This window comes from Chiloscyllium plagiosum, chromosome 12 (genome assembly GCF_004010195.1).
Source record: "Chiloscyllium plagiosum isolate BGI_BamShark_2017 chromosome 12, ASM401019v2, whole genome shotgun sequence".
Lineage (NCBI taxonomy): Eukaryota > Metazoa > Chordata > Chondrichthyes > Orectolobiformes > Hemiscylliidae > Chiloscyllium > Chiloscyllium plagiosum.
In genome coordinates, this window is record NC_057721.1 from 10,495,377 (window position 1) to 10,512,163 (window position 16,787).

The following is a 16,787-nucleotide window of genomic DNA, read 5'->3' on the forward strand; positions in this document are numbered from 1 at the left end:
CCATTGGCCCATCTGGTCCAGATCCTGTTGTAATCTGAGGTAACCCTCTTCACTGTCCACTATACCTCCAATTTTGATGTCATCTGCAAACTTACTAACTGTACCTCTTATGCTCGCATCCAAAGCATTTATGTAAATGACAAAAAGTAGAGAACCCAGCACCAATCCCTGTGGCACTCCACTGGTCACAGGCCTCCAGTCTGAAAAACAACCCTCCACCACCACCCTCTGTCTTCTACTATATTTGTCTGTTAGTGCACAACTTGAAAAAGGCACGTGAAAAAAACTTATAACAGTGACCAATACAAACGAGGAATGCGGTATTTGAATTTCAGTGTTGGTGTGATGCCAGAGAAGTATGCCACATATCTCAAAGAGGACTTTCGCCTGAAATGTCGATTCTCCTGCTCCTCGGATGCTGCCTGACCCTGCTGTGCTTTTCCAGCACCGCACTCTCGACTCTGATCTCTAGCATCTGCCGTCCTCACTTTTGCTATGTATCTCAAAGAGCATATCAAACAGCACATCCCTCCAACTATTCACAACATGCAAGACTCAAGCTGAACCCAACCAGTCCACCCTTGCAAAACTCTCAACACAACATCCAGCATGCACTGTTACTCTGCAATCGGACAACACTTGCTAGATAATGCTGAGAGGGTGAACAATCATGCTGATACCCAATTTAGAATTGTCACTTGGGCTTGTACATACTGGGTTAGAGACCAAAGAACAGCAGAAACTGAAATCGAAGGTAGGCCAGCAGGAAGCTGGAAGAACACAGGCAAGCCAGGCAGCATCAGGAGTTGGTGAAGTCAATGTTTCCTGAAGAAGGGTTACACTCGAAATGTTGACTTTTCCACCTCCTGATACCACCTGGTTTTCTGTATTCTTCCAGCCTCTTGCACATACGGGGAGCTACAGGTATTAGTACATGGGAGTCTGCTCTTTGCAGAAGGAACATAGTCCACAAGTCACAATACACCAGGTTATAGCCCAACAGGTTTATTTGAAATCACAAGCTTTCAGAGCGCTGCACCTTCCTCAGGTGAAGTGGAACTGCGGATGAAGTTGACTTCACCTGACAAAGGAGCAGCGCTCTGAAAGCTTGTGATTTTAAATAAACCTGTTGGACTATAACATGGTGTCGCTTGAGTTCTGACCTTATCCATCCCAGTCCGACACTGACACCTCCACATCAGAAAGGACATGTACTCGCACTTGACCAGAGTCAACATGCCTGGTTTTTAGAAATTTAACTGCGGCTTGACAGTTAACTGTCAATCATCTTTTATTTTTAAAAAAATGTACATTTTCCTCAGCAGCCCTCTTTTGTTTTCTAGAGTTCAATATGGGGTATTGACACTACCAGACACTCATCCCATCACATTAAGTACTTAAACTAAATGAAACAAAAACAGAAATTGCTGGAGAGACTCAGCAGGCCTGGCAGTATCTGTGGAGAGAAAGCAGAGTTAACATTTCCAGTCCATGTGAATTTGAACCATTAAGTATGTGTTGCTCTTCACAGACACTGAGTTTCTCCAGCAATTTCTGTGTTTTTTTTCCAGTTTCCAGCATCTGCAGTTTTTTGTTTTATTTTAGTACCTAAAATGTTTGCTATTCATCATGTCACAGGGATCATTCATCATGTCACAGGGATCATTCATCATGTCACAGGGATCATTCATCATGTCAATCTTGTCAATAATACTGGTCAATAGAAATGATAGAGCCCATGTGTGGGGTGGCTTGTTAACTTTCAGTCCTAAAGGAGGAGTCAGTTGAACTGAAAATATTTAATAGACCATGTGGTCCTTGGGTAGTGTCAACTCGATGAAGTCCCTTGGTCAGATGAGTTGGAGAAAAACTATGATTGATATTCATTAACACAGATGGTGGAAATTGGTAGTTGGTATTTGGCTGGTCAAGTTGGTGCATCTTTGCTTTCTCTGGACAGTGCACCCACAACTCCAACTATATATAAAAAAAAAGGATATAGAGAAGCTGCAGAGCTGGGCAGAAAGGTGGCAAATGGAATTCAATGTAGCTAAGTGTGAGGTGATTCACTTTGGGAAGAATAACAAAAAGATGGGGTACTGGGCTAATGGTCGATACTTGGTAGTGTGGATGAGCAGAGGGATCTTGGAACACTCTCTGCTCATTCCTGAAGAAGGGCCTGTGCCCGAAACGTCGAATCTCCTGTTCCCTGGATGCTGCCTGACCTGCTGTGCTGTTCCAGCAATAAAGTTTCAACTTTGATCTCCAGCATCTGCAGACCTCACTTTCTCCTCCAATATGGGATATTGATACTACCAGACACTCATCCCATCACATTAAGTACTTAAACTAAACGAAACAAAAACAAAGTGCTGGAGAGACTCAGCAGGCCTGGCAGTATCTGTGGAGAGAAAGCAGAGTTAACATTTCCAGTCCATGTGAATTTGAACCATTAAGTATGTGTTGCTCTTCACAGACGCTGAGTTTCTCCAGCAGTTTCTCCAGTTTCCAGCATCTGCAGTTTTTTGTTTTATTTTAGTACCTAAAATGTTTGCTATTTAGGTGTGGGTGTGAGCGGGAAATTGGACAGAGGCATTGCAGCAGCATTCATCATATCATCATCTTAAATTGACATTCCTCTTTAGTTACTTTTTACTACTTGCAGAGGCACTCAGTGTGGATAATAATGAGAAAGCAGACTGGTGACCGATTAAATCTTTTCCCAATGCTGTGAAATTCCAGCTTTCTTACTATCAAAGTAATCCAACCCAAACTGAGGATACCTTCTTAATCCATTGATTAAATGACATGACTCATTACCAGTGTTGCTGAGACCTCTTTAAAAGACCCAATCTTTGTCCAATGAAATGTCTTACTCAGTATGTAGGTGTACCTCCTGGAGAAGGACCTTATGTTGGGAAATAAGACAAGGCAAGTGGCTGGAGTGTCAGTGGGGGTTGCTATTTGGGGCAAGTGATCATAATTCTATTACTTTTAAAATAGTTATAGAAAAGGATAGCACTAATGAAAAAGTTAAAGTTCTAAATTCGAGTAGTGCTAATTTTGATGGTGTTAGGCTAGAACGTTCAAAAGTTGATTGGGGGAGGTTATTCGCAGGTAAGGGGAGAGTTGGAAAGTGGGAGCCTCTTAGAAATGAGATAATAAGAATTCAGAGACAGTGTCAGTGTGAAAGGCAAGGCTGGTAGATATAGGGAATGCTGGATGACTAGAGAGATTGAGGCGCTGGTCAAGAAAAGGAAGGAAGCATGTATCGGGTGTTGACAGCTGGGATCGAGTGAATCCTTAGAAGAGTATAAAGGCAGTAGGATTATACTTAAGAGGGAAATCAGGAGGGCAAAAAGGGGACATGAGATAGCTTTGGCAAATAGGGTTACAGAGAATCCAAAGATTCTAGAAGTACATTTAAGGTCAAAAGAGTAACTAGGGAGAAAATAGCGCCTCTTAAAGATCAACAAAGCTGTCAGTGTGGAGAGCCACTGGAGATAGGTGAGATACAAAACTAACATTTTGCATCAGTATTTACTGTGCAGAAGGACATGGAAGTTAGTGAACTTAGGGAAATAAATAGTGATGCCTTGAAAAGAGTTCATATTACAGAAAATGTGTAAAGGTAGATAAATCCTCCGGACCTGATCAGGTGTTTCCCAGAACGTTGTGGGAAGCTAGAAAAGAGATTGCTAGGCCCCTTGCTAAGATATTTGTATCATCAATAGCCACAGGTGAGGTGTCGGAAGACTGGAGTTTGGCTAATGCGGTGCCATTAGTTAAGAAAGGTGGTAAGGAGAACCAGGGAACTATGTCAGTTGTAAATAGTTGGAGGGGATTCTGAAGGACAGGGTGTACATGTATTTGGAAAGGCACAGACTGATAGGGATAGTCAGCATGGCTTTATGTGTGGGAAATTATGTCTCACAAACTTGACTGAGTTTTTTGAAGACCACGAAGATTGATGAAAGCAGAGCGGTGGATATGGTCTTTTTGGACTTCAGCAAATATGTCACAAAGCTCCATACGGTAGACTGGTTAGTAAGGTAAAATCACATGTGATCTGGGGGGAGTTAACCATTTAGATACAACATTAGCTACAAGGTAGAAGACAAAAGGTGGTGGTGGAGGGTTGCCTTTCAGACTGGGGGCCTGTGACCAGTTGTGTGCCACAAGGATCGGTGCTTGGTCCACTGATTTTCATCATTTATATAAATGATTTGAATGTGGAAGAGGTATGGTTAGTAAGCTTGCTGATGACATCAAAATTAGAGGTGTAGCAGACAGTGAAGAAGATTATCTCACAGAGTACAACAAAATCTTGATCAGATGGGCCAATGGACCATGGAGTGGAAGATGAAGTTTAATTTAGATGACTATGAAGTGTTGCATTTTGGTAAGGCAAACCAGGGCAGGACTCATATAGTTCATGGTAGGGTCCTGCTGAGTGTTACTGAACAAAGAGACCTTGGGAGTGCAGGTTCATGGTTCCATTAAAGTGGAGTCGTAGGTAGACAGGCACACTTGCCTTCATTGGTCAGAACACGGAGTATATGAGTTGGGACATTGCTGTTGTAGAGGACATTCCTGAGGCCATTCAGAATATTTGCACATTTCTGGTTGCCCTTCTATAGGAAGCGTGTTGTTATACTTGAGGATGCAGAAAAGTTTTACAAGGATATTGGCGGGACTGGAGCATTTGTGTTATAGGGAGAAGCTGGATAGACTGGGTTTGGTAACTTTTTCACACAGAGGGTGGTGTGTGTATGGAATGTGCTGCCAGAGGAAGTGGTGGGGGCTGGTAAAATTACAACATTTAAAAGGCATCAGGATGGGTACATGAATAGGAAAGGTTTAGAGGGATAAGGGTCAAGCGCTTGCAAATGAGATTAGATCAGTTTAGGAAACCTGGTCTGCAGGGACTGAAGGGTCTGTTTCCATGTTGTATGAATCTATGACTCTGAGTGAGGATCTAACAACATCAAGGGCTCGAGTGTTGTGATGCGTAATCACATTTCTAAACAGGTTAATTAAAAATGTCTGGATCTAGGAATGTTGGAACTGAAGTAGGGCATTCGGCCCCTCAAGCCTGTTCCATCATTTCTGTTGTCAACGATGACAGTCGTCAGTAGTGATCTGTCTCTTACCTTCCCTTCCTTAATTTTGGTGCCAATGATTTGCCTTCTTTGCTGAATGATTTCAATCAATTGGTCGCACTCTTCGGTTAGCTTGTCCTCTTGACGTGTTGCGTTCACCTGTAAAAAGACAAGGCCATCTCCTTTAGTACCAGCCTGACCTGGCCCAGTTCACGTGTAAGCAAGCATGGCCATCTCCTTTATTACTGTCCTGACCTGACCCAGTTCATGTTATGCATCCAAAAGGATTTGTCACAAGGATCGGTGCTTGGTCCACTGATTTTCATCATTTATATTAAATGATTTGGATGTGAAGGGGGTATGGTTAGTAAGCTTGCTGATGACATCAAAATTAGAGGTGTAGCAGACAGTGAAGAAGATTATCTCACAGAGTACAACAAAATCTTGATCAGATGGGCCAATGAACCATGGAATGGCAGATGAAGTTTAATTTAGATGACTATGAGGTGTTGCATTTTGGTAAGGCAAACCAGGGCAGGACTCATATAGTTCATGGTAGGGTCCTGGTGAGTGTTACTGAACAAAGAGACCTTGGGAGTGCAGGTTCATGGTTCCATTAAAGTGGAGTCGTAGGTAGACAGGCACACTTGCCTTCATTGGTCAGAACACTGAGTATACGAGTTGGAATATTGCTGTTGTAGAGGACATTCGTGAGGCCATTCAGAATATTTGCACATTTCTGGTTGCCCTTCTATAGGAAGCGTGTTGTTATACTTGAGGATGCAGAAAAGTTTTACAAGGATATTGGCGGGACTGGAGCGTTTGTGTTATAGGGAGAAGCTGGATAGACTGGGTTTGGTAACTTTTTCATACAGAGGGTGGTGTGTGTATGGAATGTGCTGCCAGAGGAAGTGGTGGGGGCTGGTAAAATTACAACATTTAAAAGGCATCAGGATGGGTACATGAATAGGAAAGGTTTAGAGGGATAAGGGTCAAGCGCTTGCAAATGAGATTAGATCAGTTTAGGAAACCTGGTCTGCAGGGACTGAAGGGTCTGTTTCCATGTTGTATGAATCTATGACTCTGAGTGAGGATCTAACAACATCAAGGGCTCGAGTGTGGTGGTGCGTAATCACATTTCTAAACAGGTTAATTAAAAATGTCTGGATCTAGGAATGTCGGAACTGAAGTAGGGCATTCGGCCCCTCAAGCCTGTTCCATCATTTCTGTTGTCAACGATGACAGTCGTCAGTAGTGATCTGTCTCTTACCTTCCCTTCCTTGATTTTGGTGCCAATGATTTGCCTTCTTTGCTGAATGATTTCAATCAATTGGTCGCACTCTTCGGTTAGCTTGTCCTCTTGACGTGTTGCGTTCACCTGTAAAAAGACAAGGCCATCTCCTTTAGTACCAGCCTGACCTGGCCCAGTTCACGTGTAAGCAAGCATGGCCATCTCCTTTATTACTGTCCTGACCTGACCCAGTTCATGTTATGCATCCAAAAGGATTTGTCACAAGGATCGGTGCTTGGTCCACTGATTTTCATCATTTATATTAAATGATTTGGATGTGAAGGGGGTATGGTTAGTAAGCTTGCTGATGACATCAAAATTAGAGGTGTAGCAGACAGTGAAGAAGATTATCTCACAGAGTACAACAAAATCTTGATCAGATGGGCCAATGAACCATGGAATGGCAGATGAAGTTTAATTTAGATGACTATGAGGTGTTGCATTTTGGTAAGGCAAACCAGGGCAGGACACATATAGTTCATGGTAGGGTCCTAGTGAGTGTTACTGAACAAAGAGACCTTGGGAGTGCAGGTTCATGGTTCCATTAAAGTGGAGTCGTAGGTAGACAGGCACGCTTGCCTTCATTGGTCAGAACACTGAGTGTACGAGTTGGAACATTGCTGTTGTAGGTGATTGAGGAATGTGGTCAGATGACTGTGTGCTAAACACAAGTTGCAAGAAACCTAACCAATAGCCTGCGAATGAGCTGACTCAGACCCAGACAATCTGAACTGTCAAGTCCCATTCTATCACAGTCACATGTATCAAGTGTACCTCCTCTTTACCAAATGTCACTTGACTGAAAACTTTTTTTATTTAGGAGCCTGCAGATTAGAATTATGGCCATTTCCAATATTATTCATAAAATAAGGAGGTTTAAGAAAGATCCAAATGATCAGTAGTGTTAATGGACATACATGAAGACTTGCTATCTTGATTGTCTTTAAACGCTTGAGGCCCAATCTACCGCCTTGTGCATCATCTTCCTCCCCACCCAATCTGTCTTCAGCCACATAAGCCCTGGGATCTAGAAATCCCTTTCTAAATGCTTCAGCGGTTTCTCCCACCACACTTAATCTTCCCAACCATGACTCTATTTTGTTCAAAAAAAAAATTACTTCTGCAAAGTGCCTTTGGAATATTCACCAATGTTAAAAGGTACAACAGGAATACAGTGTTTTTTCCAAATGGAGTACAATATGTAAAAGCAATTGAAACCTTTAAATATTTCCATTTGTATTTCGATCTGGGTGGTTGAAGTGATGCTGCCTTTATTACGAAAGGAAGAATGGTCTTCGAGGAGGTGAAGGTGCTGTGGTAATGTAGACAGACTAGGAACCCAGACACCAGACTAATACTCTGGGAACAGAGATCAAGCCTCAACACAGCAGCTGGAGGAATTTAAATTCAATTAATAAAACAAATCTGGAATGTTTCCCCGGAACATGAATCTATTGTTGTAAAAACCCTCCTGGTTGAGTTGCATCCATTTGAGAAGGAACTCTGCCATTGTTTTTTTTCAATAAATGTTTTAATTGAAAAAGAAAAGATTTTAAGTTTTTTTACAAAATTACAAAACCAGTAAAAATAGCGTGACAACTTTATAATATAATACCAATAATACGAAACAAACTACTACTCTACTCGAAAAACTACCGAAACATGAAAAAAAAACAAAATAAAACCTCTACAAAAACTACAATTCAATAAATAACCAAGGAAAAAGAAGAAAAATAAATATACAAACAAAATAAAATTAAACTATGTTATAGCAAGGTAACTTAAATTATATTCAATTAAATTACTACATTCAGCGCAATCTCACTGAAGTTCCTCACCACTGGGAGCAGTAGTAAGTAAACTTAGAGTTATAGAGTCATAGAGATGTACAGCATGAAAACGGACCCTTCGGTCCAACCCAATCTAGTTCCACCTGCCAGCACCCCGCCATATCCCTCCAAACCCTTCCTATTCATATACCCATCCAAATGCCTCTTAAATGTTGCCTCCACCACTTCCTCTGGCAGCTTATTCCATACACATGAAAAGGTTGCCCCGTAGGTCTCTTTTATATCTTTCCTCTCTCACCCTAAACCTATGCCCTCTAGTTCTGGACTCCTCGACCCCAGGAAAAGACTTTGCCTATTTATCCTACCCAAGCCCCACATAATTTTGTAAACCTCTGACATTCCAGGGAAAACAGCCCCAGCCTGTTCAGCCTCTCCCAATAGCTCAAACCCTCCAATTCTGGCAACATCCTTGTAAATCTTTTCTGAACTCGTTCAAGTTTCACAACATCTTTCCTTTACAATAAAAGACAATACTCTCTCCAGACTTAACACCAGCATTTTTGACAGGATTTTAGGGGGGGCATTCAGAAAAGACGCCTGCTCTGAGGTTACACCCGGAAGATCCAAGGGTCTTAAAAAAGGATTCCATCTTCTTCATTCTGTCCTCACAGCCTTCCAACCAGTACAATTCAAAATAAAACTTTCTTAATGCTGCGTTAATCTTTTTGGCACTGTAAGTCAGAGTACCAGCGCTCTCTCTGATGGATGTAATAGATTGGGGGGGCATTCTTCTTTCTGGCCAAGTACGTTAGATATCTACCCGGCTCATCACCGTACTCAAATAATCTCTGTTTCACAAAACAGATTTTCCTCTTTGCTATCTGGATGAGTGCAGCATTCAAAATAGCCCTAAGGTCTGTAATCTGCTGCAATTTGGTAACAGACAATCTGTCAAAGTATGTGAACTCAGCTGCCTTCAGGTGAGCCTCAAGCTGCTCTCCCCTCTGTCACTTCCAGGTCGCAGAGTAAGAAATAATCAAACCCCATGCATAGGCTTTGGCAGTCTCCCACAGCACCGATGGATTACTGGCTGTACCTAAGTTAATATCCCAAAAGATTTTAAGCTCCCACAAAAAATATTCTATAAGCTTGCTATCTTTCAGGAGGAGAGGGTCCATGCGCCAGTGCCGGGAGCCCTTCCCGCTACCACCGACCTTGACCTCCATGTACCCTGCCGCACGATCAGAAACAGCTATGTTCCCTATTCTGCAAGACAGCATTGAATTCAAAAAGGTTGATGAGACAAAAACATGTCTAGTATAGCACTTATGTGGATTAGTGAAAAAAGGTAAAATCCCTACCTTCGTGGTGAAGACATCTCCACACACCCACCAACCCCAACTCCCTGTTCAGGTCCACCAACTGCCTGGATTGGGGGGGGGTCATATCCGCAAGACCCTGAGGGATCCTGTCCACCTCGGGTTCAATAATGCGGTTGAAATCTCCCCCTATAATTGTGTGACGTGCCCCAACGGCCATCAATCTAGAGAGCGCATCTGTTACGAATTTAAGGGGACGTGCCGGGGGGGGGGGCAGTATACATTCAGAATCCCATATTCCTCTCCATGTATTAAAACTTTTAATAATTATGAACCGCCCGGACTCATCCTTAACTGGCCTAGCATTTGAAACTGGAGGTTCTTCTGGATGAGAATAGCAACTCCGCTACCCTTCAAATTAAAGGTAGAGAAAAGCACCTGGCCGAATCCTCCCTGTTGCAACTTCAAATGCTCCTTATCGGTTAAATGTGTTTCTTGTAGCAAGGCAACATCGATCCTCTCTTTTCTAAGACTTGAAAGTATCTTTTTTCTCTCAATTGGTGAGTGACTCCCCTGAACATTCCAGGTGCACCATTTAAACGAATGGCTAGCCATGATTGTCCGAAACAGTCCGAGACCCCCTGGGAGGAAGAACCCCACTCATAGTGCGCTGAGTGAAAACCATAAACAGTGCGTACAAGTTTAAAAATGCAACTTTCAAAACTACCAAATCAAAACTTCTAACAGCTACTTCTACAACATACCAACATATAACATAAATGAAAGGAGGCTTTCCCCCTTTGTCCACAGGGGGCGCTCATACCTCCCATTAGCACCACCTGACTCCTTCTAGTTGAAGCCACGCCCCCGCCTCAGACAACACGAAGAAAAAGAGATACCAGCATCTTATAACAAGAAAATTAAAAGTGGGCACTCAACCCGTCCCCTCCATACTGTAATCCTCGGCATTCCTGGTAGAACAAAAAAAAAGACCTCTCCCTGCTTCCCTCCACTGCGCCCGCCTACCCCCCATCCCAAACCAGAAAAGACGAACAAAAGAAAATAATAAGAAAAGAAAAGCCAGGAAACCAAAGGATGATGGGAAGGGAGTGAGAAGGGAGAGGAGACAAAAAAAAGGGAAATAATTATGACCCCAACATATATTAAAAGAACCAAGACTACCCACCAACAACCAGGTAAATCAGGCAAATTAAAGAGAAGAAACAAAATAAACATAATTGTTGATATACTTCAAGCCATTCAGTCCATTTTAAAGCATTCAAGAAGTCCTTTGCCTTTTCCGGTGAACGAAAATTGAACACGGACCCTCTGCGGCCAAAACACAACATCACTGGATATCTCACAGAATACTGGAAATTCAAGTCCCTCAGCCGCCTTTTTACCTCATCAAAGGCCTTACTTTTATGTATCACAACCGGAGAGAAGTCCTGGAAAAGCATAATCCTGATCCTTTGTATATGAGAGCTCGTGGATCCTTCTCCAGTGCTCGAGAGGCTTCCAGCACCATTTGCTTATCTCTCTAATGCTGGAGTCGCACTAAGACCGACTGGGGGCACTGGTCCAATCCGGGTCTGCACACTGCGACCTTGTGGACCTGCTCGACCCGCACCTAGCCTACCTCGACTTCCAGCTTCAAAAGCTGCGGGAGCCATCGCTCCAAGAAGCTGACGAGCTGGCCTTCTTCCTCCCGTTCAGGAAGCCCCACCAAATGGGTGTTCTTCCGATGGCCTCGAAAATCCTGTTTTTAAATCGAGGAGATCCACTATTGTGTTGGGTGGCACAATCAACAGATGGAGTGGAGCTTGAACAGATCGAGCAGTCCAGGTCTGGGCATCAGTAAGGTGCTGAGGGCCATCAGCAACAATAGAATTATACTCTGTCACAATCTGAAACCTCAAAGCACCGGCATATCCCTCACTCTTCCATTATCTGCAAGCCTGGGGATCGACCCTGGTTTGATGGAGAGTGCATGCCAGCAGCAGCACCAGGCATACCTAAAACTGAAGTCATGATGTGGAGGTGCCGGTGTTGGACTGGGGTGGACAAAGTTTAAAAATTGCACAACACCAGGTTAGAGTCTGACAGGTTTATTTGGAAGCACTTGCTTTTGGAGCGCTGCTCCTTCATCAGGTGGTTCTTCACCAGATACTCCACAACCACCTGATGGAGCAGCGCTCTGAAAGCTAGTGCTTCCAAATAACCCTGTTAGACTGTAACCTGGTGTTGTGTGACTTTTAACTTAAAACTGAAGTGGTAATCTGGTGAAGCAACAACACAGTTGATCCTGCATGCCAAACATCATAAGCAGCGAGTGATAGACAGAGCTAAGTGATCCCACAACCAACAGATCTGATCTAAGCTCTGCAGTCCTGTTCACATCCAGTTGTGAATGGTGGTGGTCACTTAAACAACTCTCTGGAGGAGGCAGCTCCACAAATACCCCCTACTTCAGTGACCGGAGTGCCCTGTACATTACTGTAAAAGACAGGGCTGAAGTTACAAAGGAGGATGGTCATGGCTATTTCAGGTCAGTTACCTTTGCCCTCTGCTGTTGCCCGGGGTATATAGTGTCCAATCAACTTATTTGGAGATCTTATTACTCACCCCTGGAGCGGGTGGGCCTTGAACCTGGGCAGTTTCGCAGGATAAGGCCTGAGGATCAGCCACTTTCATGTGCTTCATCACCTACGTTCCCTCCTTCATAAGGTCGGGGGGGGGGTGGGAATGTTTGCTCATGATCGCACAACGTTCAGCACCATTCGCGACTCAGATACTGAAGCAGTCTATGTTCAAATGCAGCACAATATCCAGGCTTGGGTTGATAAGTTGAAAGCAATATTTGGACCACACCAGTGCCAGGCCATGTCCATCTCCAATAATTGGGCTGAGAAGTGGCAGATGGAGTTTAATCCAGATAAATGCGAGGTGCTGCATTTTGCAAATCTTAGCAGGACTTATACACTTAATGGGAAGGTCCTAGGGAGTGTTGCTAAACAAAGAGACCTTGGAGTGCAGGTTCATAGCTCCTTGAAAGTGGAATTGCAGGTAGATAGGATAGTGAAGAAGGTATTTCGTATGCTTTCCTTTATTGGTCAGAGTATTGAGCACAGGAGTTGGGAGGTCATGTTGCGGCTGTACAGGACATTGGTTAGGCCACATTTAGAATACTGCATGCAATTCTGGTCTCCTTCCAGACCTAAGGGGCAACTTTTTCACACAGAGGGTGGTGCGTGTATGGAATGAGCTGCCAGGGGAAGTGGTGGAGGCTGGTACAATTGCAACATTTATAACCATCTAGATGCCTTCCATGAATAGGAAGGATATGGGCCGGGTGCTGGCAGGTGGGACTAGATTGGTTTGGGATATCTGGTTGGCATGGAGAGGTTGGACTGAAGGTCTGTTTCTGTGCTGTACATCTCTATGACTCTATGAAAGAAAATCTAATAATTGCCCCATGATATTCAATAGCATTACCATCACTCAACCTCCCATTATCAACATCCTGTGGACTTAACATTGCCCAGAAACTGAACTGGACCAGCCATATAAGTCGGTGAGGGCTGGAGATCAGAGTTGAGAGTGTGGTGCTGGAAAAGCACAGCAGGTCAGGCAGCATCCGAGGAGCAGGAGAATCGATATTTCGGGCATAAGCCCTTCAGTATGACTCACTCTCGACAGCCATATAATTATGTGGCTACAACAGCAGTTCAGTGTTGGAAGCCTCACTTCCTGACTCCCCTATAAGTTATAATGTAAGGTGGAGATGAAATACTCCCCACTTGGCTGAGTGCAACTTCAATGACATTCAAGTAGCTCAGCACTGTGCAGGAGATAGCAACCTAATTGATTGGCACCTCATCAACCAGCTTAAATATTCACTCATTTCATCTCTGATGCACAGTGGCCACAATGTGTACCATCCACAAGTTGCAGTACAGTAACTCATTAAAGATTGCACAACACCAACTTCCAAGACCTCTACTGGCTAGTGTTATGCACCAGAGCAGACACCCTCAAAATATGTTACGACAGTAGCCTAGACCCCAACTATTTCTTATTTTAAAGGTAAATGTCAGCTGCTGTGTTCCAATTTAATTGTTTGAACTACTAGAAGATAAGGAAATCACAATTTATTCAAACATTATCATTAAAATACAACAGAAGAAGGAAGGACTTGGGAATAATAACTCGATTGGAAAAATGAACAGAATAATTATTACTAATTACATGTTTCCATATCGTAACATCCCATAAATACACCCCTTGGCAAAAAGGCAAATAGGGAAATCAGATTTTCTCACATGAAGTGTCTGAAAAGGAAGAGAAAGCTCGCTTCTTGCTGTAGCCGAGAGAGGGGAGAACAATAGCTTCTACTTCAATACTCCAGCAGCTTCTGCTAATTTAAAAGCTTAAAAGAAAACTAGAGATCTGGGACAGCTGGTGACACCCCATCCTGGCTGCTTCTATTGCTCCAATGACCGTTCTGAGGGAGGATCAGAAGGGATTGATCAGAAGGGTCTGTCCTGAGGAAGAGTACTGCACCCAAAAGGTTAAGTCTGATTTCTCTCCACGGAGGCTGCCAGACCTGCTGAGCTTTTCCAGTAATTTCTGCTTTCATTGCCTATGTAGTGTGTGTGTTTATCTGTACATGACGGATAAACTTATCTTCAGTTTAGAAATATGATCTAACCAAATTATTTACTCTTAACATCTTCAAATTCAACGCCATTTACTGGATGAATATTCCTTCATCTCATTAACGTCACAGCAATGACCTTTCCAGAACATTGCCCCTTTTGTTTTAAGGATGGTGCAGACCACATTCACCACTGATAATTCTCCGTAAACGCAGTTTTAAAAATAAAATCTACATTGGTGTGCATTAGCCATTTCCTGTTTGAGAAAAAGGATGGCAACTTTCTCTTTTGATCTGGAGGTTAAATCATTTTTCATGTTCCCTTCTGATGTCCTGTGGATCTATAATTCATGAAGACTGACGTGAAACTAGGAGCTAATGCAATTTCACAAAATGCATCTGATGGATACATGTAGCTACGAGCAAACTGATTTCATGATCTGAAGACAAGCGAACAGAGCAGATCTTCTTGCACAAAAGGCTGATTAAAGGAGGTTGTTGCTATGGTTACCTGTAACCAAAGTAGGCTGCTCCTGTCTGTCTGTGCAGGCCCACTGACGTCTTCCTGTGCTTCTGGCCCTTAATGATGTCCTCCTCAGGGAAAGATACAAGGGCACAGAGGGAAAATTGCTAACCCCAGTGTGAAAGTAACTTTGCACAGTTCCGAGCTATCCCAGTTCCCCTAGAATCTGATCTTCAACACCGTAAACTGGGAGTTCTCACAGCACCAACAAAGGTATAACAATATGGCTGTGCGACTGGATTTATCTTCTTAATAGACTCTCTCACTTTAAGCAGGCCCCACTCTCTCACTATGGAGAAAGTAAGGATGGAATGGTTTATCAACAAAATGATGAACCCTCCCAGTCTTGATACCTTAACGTGGTTTCATACATTGATCACTCTGTCACAAAGATGTGCCAAGGTTCAGAGAGGGGCAGGGAGAATGGTGCAAATGCATTCGATCCCCTAAAGCCCACCACAACAGGAAAAACGTAAAGCATCTCCATTCAGTGTAATGAATAGTTTCCACAGCACTGGAGGGAATGTCTGCCGATTGGTCCAACAATAACATATCCCACCTTTAACTCATAAAGACAAATCTGCCTGAGCACAGTGAGATGTCAGCAACCTCTGTGGCTCTGGGCCAACAATAACACTTCAAAGAACAACACTGCCTTTCCTTCCTTTAATTAACAGGCTTCTCGAGGAACTTGACAGTGGAAAGCCTCCCTCCAGGGTTAAAACTGACAGAGCCACTTCTGCAATGATAAGCCAGCCTCAATCCTTATCGCTGTCCTTTGGAAGCTATTCAGAAAGAGCTTTCGGGCAGGTGCTGAGCATTGATGGTTAAGTTATTAAAGTTGATCCCCTGTCAGATAGTGTTAATATAACTTCTGCTGAGGTCCAAGCTGTAATTAGGCGAGGAGAAGAGACAGATCAAGACTCACTGTAAAATGTAAAATATAATTGAGCCAATTTTCTCACTTGACTGCCTCCAACGTGCGCCCATCATTCACAAAGACACTCACACAGAGTGAATGGGTATTTTCAATGGAACAGGGCAACACTCAAATACAGATTGAAAGGAGGACATGAGCGGGCTTGTTCTTATTATTGTAGTGCTCCCTTGGCTAGCTATCCTCCTTCCAAATTCTGTAAACCTGACATCATCTAAAATTCCACGCTCTCTATTTTAACCAAATCCCTTTCGGCCATCATTTCTCTGTTCCTGAAGTACATTGACTCCCAGCAGTCCGGCAGTGCCTCAAACTCCTTCCCCTGATACATTGCTGCTCTACACACCCTTAAGCTTCCTTCAGGTCAACAACTCTCCAAGATACCCACACTCCTCCAACTTGAAACCTTTGTGCATTCTTCCTGACGCCAGGAGCAGTTACACTGTCTGCTGCCCAAGTCTTGAAACCCTCTTCCTTTAGCTAAGCCTTTGGTCACCTGCCCTCGTATCCTCTCCCGTGGCTCAGCGTCAAATTCTCAGGTCACAGGGTCATAGAGACCTACAGTACAGAGAAAGGCCCTTCGAATCATCATCTCCATGCCAGTGAAAAACAACCATCTAACTATTCCCATTCCATTTTCCAGCACTTGGCCCACAGTCTTGTATATCTTTGCAAGAGCAGATCTAAATACTACTTAAATGTTATGAGGGTTTCTGCATCTCTTCTATCTCCATTACAGGCAGTGAGCTCCAGATTTCCACAACCTCTGAGCAAAAACAAATTTCCTCATATCCCTCTAAGCTTCCTGCCCCTCACCTACAATTGATGCCCCTTGTCATTGACCCTGCCATCAAAGGGAAAGTTTCTTCCTGGCTACCCAATCTATGCCCCTCAAAATTTTAAACATTGTAATCATGTCCCCTCTCCACCTTCTCCAGTGTTATCACAGCCCTCTTAGAACATAGAACATAGAACAATACAGCACAGAACAGGCCCTTCGGCCCACGATGTTGTGCCGAACATTTGTCCTAGCTTAAGCACCCATCCATGTACCTATCCAATTGCCGCTTAAAGGTCACCAAAGATTCTGACTCTACCACTCCCACAGGCAGCGCATTCCACGCCCCCACCACTCTCTGGGTAAAGAACCCACCCCTAACATCTCCCC

At 43.5% G+C, this 16,787-nt stretch overlaps 1 protein-coding gene across 7 annotated transcripts in view; it reads right to left on the reverse strand.

Annotated features, from left to right (window-relative positions):
- The window catches only part of mid1 (midline 1), a 361,542-nt gene that overhangs the window by 45,161 nt on the left and 299,594 nt on the right, over nucleotides 1–16,787 (reverse strand). For all 7 annotated transcript variants that reach the window (XM_043700454.1, XM_043700457.1, XM_043700455.1 and 4 more), the window contains one exon: nucleotides 6,373–6,480. In XM_043700454.1, coding sequence (XP_043556389.1) covers nucleotides 6,373–6,480 — 108 coding nt within the window. The remainder of the gene's footprint in view (nucleotides 1–6,372; nucleotides 6,481–16,787) is intronic.